The 6,530-nt window shown below is 39.1% G+C and overlaps 1 protein-coding gene across 1 annotated transcript; it reads right to left on the minus strand.

The window, feature by feature from the left end:
- Positions 1 to 265: 265 nt before the first annotated feature.
- On the minus strand, positions 266 to 5,972 carry anp32a (acidic (leucine-rich) nuclear phosphoprotein 32 family, member A). The gene is made up of 7 exons (XM_012834731.3): positions 4,867 to 5,972; positions 2,585 to 2,734; positions 2,365 to 2,487; positions 2,060 to 2,264; positions 1,693 to 1,826; positions 1,475 to 1,529; positions 266 to 1,381 (listed from the first exon to the last, which is right to left on the minus strand). Exons 1-7 carry the CDS (start codon positions 4,918 to 4,920, stop codon positions 1,311 to 1,313), a joined length of 792 nt encoding a protein of 263 aa, XP_012690185.1. The 5' UTR covers positions 4,921 to 5,972; the 3' UTR covers positions 266 to 1,310.
- Positions 5,973 to 6,530: the final 558 nt, after the last annotated feature.

Here is a 6,530-nt window from a genome sequence, read left to right on the forward strand (position 1 = left end):
TCAGAGTTCTTTCATTCTGCTAAGGGAAACCTTCTTGCTGATTAAGCACGGAAGTATCAGGTGAGTCCATACAAAGCCGTATTACATTTCTTAAGCCTGAAACCTATATAATTTGTGCTGCACATAACATTAGGTAGTTCAAGTATGGTCCATTAACTGGAAATCTCAATCAGCACTAGGCTAGTCTGTGTAATGAGTAGCTCATGGTAATTGTGGCAAACACAGGTGAAATCAAGAATTAAGCTATTACCATGGTGAAAGTATGCAGACTTCAGTTTTTTTTTTAATGTATCTTGTATTTATCAAATTACATCTTACATCCAGTGGTCTTATTATTTTCAATAGGCAACCAATCTTTGAAGACCTTCATCAAATTATTAAAACATGCCTCCTTTGTAGCGTACACAAAGGTAACAAAGGTGTGAGGAAATGAAAGATGATGCTCTACACATCAGTTAAATTGAGAAAATAGAGTTTTATAGAATAAATCAGGGGATGTATATTCTACACGTTTATATATATATATTAATTATTACACAATGTATTTTTTGCATCCTGTATACATGAATACATGAAATTAAGATATCACCGTGAAATAAGTGCTTTCCCATTTTATTACAGTTAATGGATACACAGAAAATTACTTATTTAAATGTCTGCCATTATCAAAGGTAATAGAAAAAAATATATTTGGTCATTATTTACAAAGAACATGAAACCTATTAACTATCCATGCTTAGGACTTCATCTGACAAAGGCAGACATTCAGCTCAAAATCCAATAAAACAGAAATCACATTTGGAGGTGGTAACATGTATGTGGTTGTGTATCTCTTTGCTACACATACATGATGACATCATAGAAACTCAAACCACACAAATAAAAGACAACAATGAGAAGAGTGGGTAAGAAAGGTCCTCATTAAAATCCAGTAGTCAGCTTTAAAATAGTCAGACATGCACGGTTTTAAAAAATGTGTTTTTTAATCTTAAATATCATCACCAGAAAACAGTATACACATTTTAGGTATTGATAATAAAAACTTAACATAGCGGGTACGTTTTTTTAAACAAGGTTCTTTTTGACAAAAACAAAATCCCACAACCATCTTTGAGAAGGTTTGGAATGAACAAAAAAGCAACTGATTCAAGGTATAAAAGAGGAGGAAAGAAATGTCCCTGTTTTCATAACCAATCCCATACCATTTTAATTCCTCCCACTGCCATGGCAACAAAACAGTGTGACTTAGCGACAGACACATATGGGGTTAAAATAGTTGGATCACAAATAAGGGTGCCCAGATAATAGCTTCAGTCATCCTCTTCGCCCTCTTCGCCCTCCTCATCAAGTTCCCTTTTCCTTTTCTGACCCCGTTCCTCTTCTAACAAAAAACAGACAGTGCCGTTATGAGCTAACATGTGACAAAGGAGAAATACAAGCATGTCTTACCATTTGAAAGCATATTTTTACTTACCCTCTTCATCCTCGTCATCCACTTCCCCATCATTCAACTCTTCCTCCTCTTCCTCCTGCACATGGCACATACCAGTTGTTTTTTTAGACATATGCATATGTACTAAGGTTAAAATAAATAGGACTTTTCTCTGATTATATTTTCAAATCACCTCAGACAATTCAAATGTGACTAGCAAACATTGAAATACACTATTTTCATCAACGTTTGATACTTGCCTCTCCACTGACGTCATCTTCTTCCTCTCCCTCTTCTCCTTCCTCTCCATCTTCATCTTCATCATCATCTTCCCCATCCTCTTCATCATCTTCGCCAGGAGCAGCATCCTCGTCGTCCTCTTCCTCATCTACCTCTGCAGCGAAATGAAAACATGGAAATATTTCATGTGAGAAAAAAATGAGTATAGTTATATTTTCATTCTTTATGCTTGTTTCTATGCTGTTCTCAAGACAGTGTTGCTACAAAGATGTTAATTAAGACACTGTAAATGAGAAGATGATAGACAACGGTAACAATGTTTTATGTCAAGAATAGTGGAATATACCCAAATAGAGAAATAGAGAATGAGCATAATCCAAAACATACCATCATCATCTTCATCATCGTCATCATCATCAAGTCCCTCCACATATGCTTCTGCATCAGAGTCTGGTGCCTCCTTGTCGTCTTTATCATATCCATCTAGATATGTTAACTGAGGGAGTAGTTTGAATACATTGTCCCTGTAATCATTCAGGTTTGTCACCTCACAATTGAACAGATCTAAGCTTTTAAGGCTTTCCAATTTCTTCTGTGGAGGGAGAAATACAACAGGAAATTAGCTCAAGGAGGATGGCACAACAATACCTCATATCTTCTGTGGCAACCACACTTACACATGGACTACTCACCAGGGGTTCAATAGTACTGAGGTCTTTGATTTTGTTGCCGCTGAGGTTGAGATGTGTTAAGTTTGGGCATTTCTCAGATAGTACTTCCAACCCTCCTGAGATTCTGTTATCACTGAGCTCGAGCTGTAAAATAAAGGGACAGAATTTAGTTAAATTGCAAGCGTAACAATATAACTATAAAAGTATTCCATGTATGTGTTATATTCTTGCATAAACCAACCTTTTTGAGTTTGTTTAATTTTGGTAAATTGGCAACAGATGTCAAGCCAACATTGATTGTGCTTAAGAATTCAAGCTCTTCAAATTCATCTGTTAAGCCCTCGATTTTACCTTCATTTGACCGGCAGTTATCGAGGACAAGTTCTTTAACCTGAAAGACAGATATTACCGAGTAGTTAAAATCATAACATTACCACTCTTATTCGAGTCTTTACATACAACAATGTAAGAGTCTTTATCCATACCAACTCCAGTCAACAGAGCCAGCATGCGGAAAGTCTGAAGTTTCATGTTGCAAGCTTAAAATTGAATCAAATGATGGGATCAAACTTTTGACTCAGAGTGTAGCTTGACCTGTCAGATCAAGGTTGCAGAATGACCATCATAAACATTTTCAGTTTTTAAATAACCAACAGACGGGAAAATGATGTGCTAATTTAAGTGTTTCTGATCACAAAAGCGCAAAAAAGTATCCGATGACTATAGCCTATATTAAATCTGAAAAGCCACTGCTACAGGCTACACCAGCAGGCTCACATTTCGTCAGGCATCAACTTTAAGATGTGTAGACGATATATATGTATATTTATTTATTTCCCCCATTCGAACAGCATACTGTGTAACGTGGCATATTTATATATATATATATATATATATAGATGTATATTACAAGACACGTTTGTAAATAGTCCGTGTAAAATTCCATCGGACCTAACACTATTCAATTTAGACCTTCATTCTTTGGCTATTTTTACCCAATTTTCTCAGGAAAACAAAATGGCTGACCGCATAAAGGTAGGTTGATGTGTAGCCGAATAGTGCGCATCAGTATAAAAAATAACGCAGACTAAATCACTTAATCTTACTGAAATTACACAAAACACACATAACTTGCAAACATACGGAATATGAGTGGGGGAATATCATGTGCTTTTTAGTCTGTAAACGAATCTCAGTTGCCGACGAGTAGGAGGGGCGGCATTAGCTGTAGCCTAACGCAAAGTTTGACCGTCCAAGTGGCAAGCAGACAGGGTTGTTGGTTAGAATTCGACATGTATCGCTTATTTGAAAAAGATCATTCAATAAAATATGATCAAAAGACCCAACTGTTAAGTTCTTGGCGGTAAATAAAACAATATTTTGCCTTTTGTTACTTGGTAAAATGGCGGCTTGTCCTAGATCTTACAACTAGAGCGGCGCAGTTCGAAGTTGCGTATCCCTCACATAAACACAGCGGTACATCATAGCGAGACTTGTCCTATCTGCCCGGTTGTGTAAGGCAAATGGATCCTGACTTTTTGTAGCCTAACACAAATAGACTGATATACAATTAGTTACCGACGAAGACATATCGGTTAGCCTATTCAATCACTGCGGTATCAAGAACAAGAACAATAAAAACAGTCGGAGTCTCCGAGGAGACCTTGGTCATATTCCCTGTACATCTGCTGTTTGGCATACTCAAGCGACTGCATAGATTTTTAAGAGGGATTGTGATCATGAAAACAAAAATGCTCGAGGCGACAACTGGTGCTCACTGACATCGAATTGAACGGGGTCTTTACTCTTTGGGAATATGAAACTCTTAGGGTTTACGTTGAAGTGCAGGTTACATGTGTGGCCATATGACGCCGCACATCCATCCAACTTACAAACAAAAGACGAATATGTGATGCAACACGTTCGAATAACAGAACAAACTTTCAATTCTGTGTGTGCACTTTCCCCATCATGTATCGGACAGCATGTGATCATTCACCAAATACACAAAAAAAAACTTTGTCACCCTCTATCCATCAAGTGATCATTAAAACAATTAGGACATTAGCATCTATTGTTTAAACGGTTGAAAAATCGAGGGGGAAATACCTATCCAACAGCCCCGTACCACATCGAGTAGCCTAATTCATAAAACCGGCAACATATAGACGTAAAGAAAAAAGGGCGCGTGCAAGACTACAAAGTTGCAAATATGGCTTCTCACACAGCTTGCCTTGTTTATACAGTGGGTATGGAGTGCTGTAGCCTCTTACAGTTTCAAGTGAGTGACAACAGATCCATTGTGACTTCTGAAATCCTATTTAATTTGATCAAGCCCGAAACCGTAAGCATTCCTCATAACACAAGCTATCTAACCAAATAAGTCGTAGAAAACTTTTTTTCATTCAAGGCATCAACTTAACGCGTGTACCTCTTGTTGACTAAAAAGAGTGCTTTATCTTCCAGTGCACCATTAGAAGCAATAATTCAGATAGGCTAGTCTACTAAACGGAAGTATCTTACGTCTGATGGCGTTCGATTCCGCAACTCCAGGTGAATTCTTTTCTTCATATCCATCTTGAGACCTAGATTACTGATTTAGTAACCCAATGGGCGCAGTTGGACTTGAGTCTTGGCTGCATGCAGCTATAGCCCCCCTTCACAACTAGCTCCTGCAAGTCTCCCAAACTTGATCTCTCGGTAGGTGGGAGTTGGGTGCGGGATTGTCGTCACCACTAACCAATTACATGCGCCCAACAGAAAGCGAACATACTATCAACGACTTGGTCTACCAATGAGCGAAACATTTGGGATTGGGTGGGGTTTGGTTGGTTCGCTGTTAGGTTTTAGGCCCACAGTAGTATATCGTGGTGATCAGGGTGTCTGAATTGATCTGCAACTAACAGTGAACACCTGGTGAAATCAAAAGCAAGAGACTACCGTCGTGGCTTGTGCTACTTTATTTGGGGGGGGGGGTTCACATTTCGGTTGCCAAAATTACTGAATTTTTGTACAAGTTTGTCTAGATTCACACTATAATAGAGCAGCCTGTGCTAGACGTGAACCGACACAAAATAAATACAACAAAGCCCTGACCACCCCTGATATGGGCACGTCAAAACATTCTGACAAATGTTGAACTCACACAAATATTTACAAAAAGTAACACTACATGTAGCCCAGCGTTTAGCAACTGTAAACTAAATTCGATTGGGTAGCCTACTTGTGCAGCGGTCACATAAAAAAAACACTGTAGCTACAGCATTAACAACCGAACGCAATAGCCAGTGTGCTTTTGTTAGATTGTGGTAACATATTAACAAGGTTTACTTTCACAAACAGTGCCGACAAAGCCTGCTATAGTCACGTCGTCATATCACTTAAGTCTCAGCAACCAGTAACAATCAGACATGAATTTGACTGCCACATCATCCACGCCAATTGCGGGCAACGTTTTCTCATCCGAAGTTCAAATAAACCAATGCACTTGAGAGAACATTCACTTCCGCATTTCTGTATCAGCGTTGGTCAAGAAGAAAAAAATAGAAAAACAAGGTCACCTGATGTAGCGCAGCGCCATCTTGATAGCAAATACAACGCATTCACAACGAAAATGATCGAATTTATTCAAGATAAAATGAACAAAAACAGTACACTTTACCTATGTCTGTGGTCATTTCTTTGTGGCGCTCCACAACCGCTTTTACAGGCAAGGAAAATTGCAGAAGGACTGCGTGGCATTTTATTGTTTTCACAAATGCACCGGCTTGGTTTGCTGCTTGAGAACGCGTTTCACTGACGCCCCTGTTATAATGCTTTGAATTTCGGTGACATTGTGCCAGAAAAGTCTTCGTCTTTTTCTTAGGTCAGAGTTTTCGACCCGCGCCCCCAGGTGATTTTCATGCTCTTTAGCTGAGAGAACTAGCGTACTGGTTGAGACCATTTTTCCTCTGGGTGTGTCCTACTCTGTCTGGACGCCCTTGCTTGCTCTGCTGCATCAGCTGTGTACTGCGAGATCGGAATTGCGCAGAGTAAAGCAGATCAGTTGAACAGACGAGTCGTGGCACGCAGTAGCCTAGCACCCTTAATTCCACGACGCCTACAAATTCCTCGCACAACATTACTCTTCATAGCTGTAGACTGTGCTGATTTAGCCTAGGTAGGTTAGACCTCTAGAACTCGATTTA

This window comes from Clupea harengus, chromosome 6 (genome assembly GCF_900700415.2).
Source record: "Clupea harengus chromosome 6, Ch_v2.0.2, whole genome shotgun sequence".
In the NCBI taxonomy this organism is placed as follows: Eukaryota; Metazoa; Chordata; class Actinopteri; order Clupeiformes; family Clupeidae; genus Clupea; species Clupea harengus.

Excerpts from the sequence above, each read along its gene's own strand:
- anp32a (XM_012834731.3), bottom strand. The coding sequence starts at position 4,920 with ATGGATATGAAGAAAAGAATTCACCTGGAGTTGCGGAATCGAACGCCA. Across the intron at positions 1,827-2,059 it reads CGATGATGAAGATGATGATG|AGGTAGATGAGGAAGAGGAC; the intron begins GTATGTTTTGGA and ends ATTTCGCTGCAG. Across the intron at positions 1,530-1,692 it reads AAGATGACGTCAGTGGAGAG|GAGGAAGAGGAGGAAGAGTT; the intron begins GCAAGTATCAAA and ends TGCCATGTGCAG.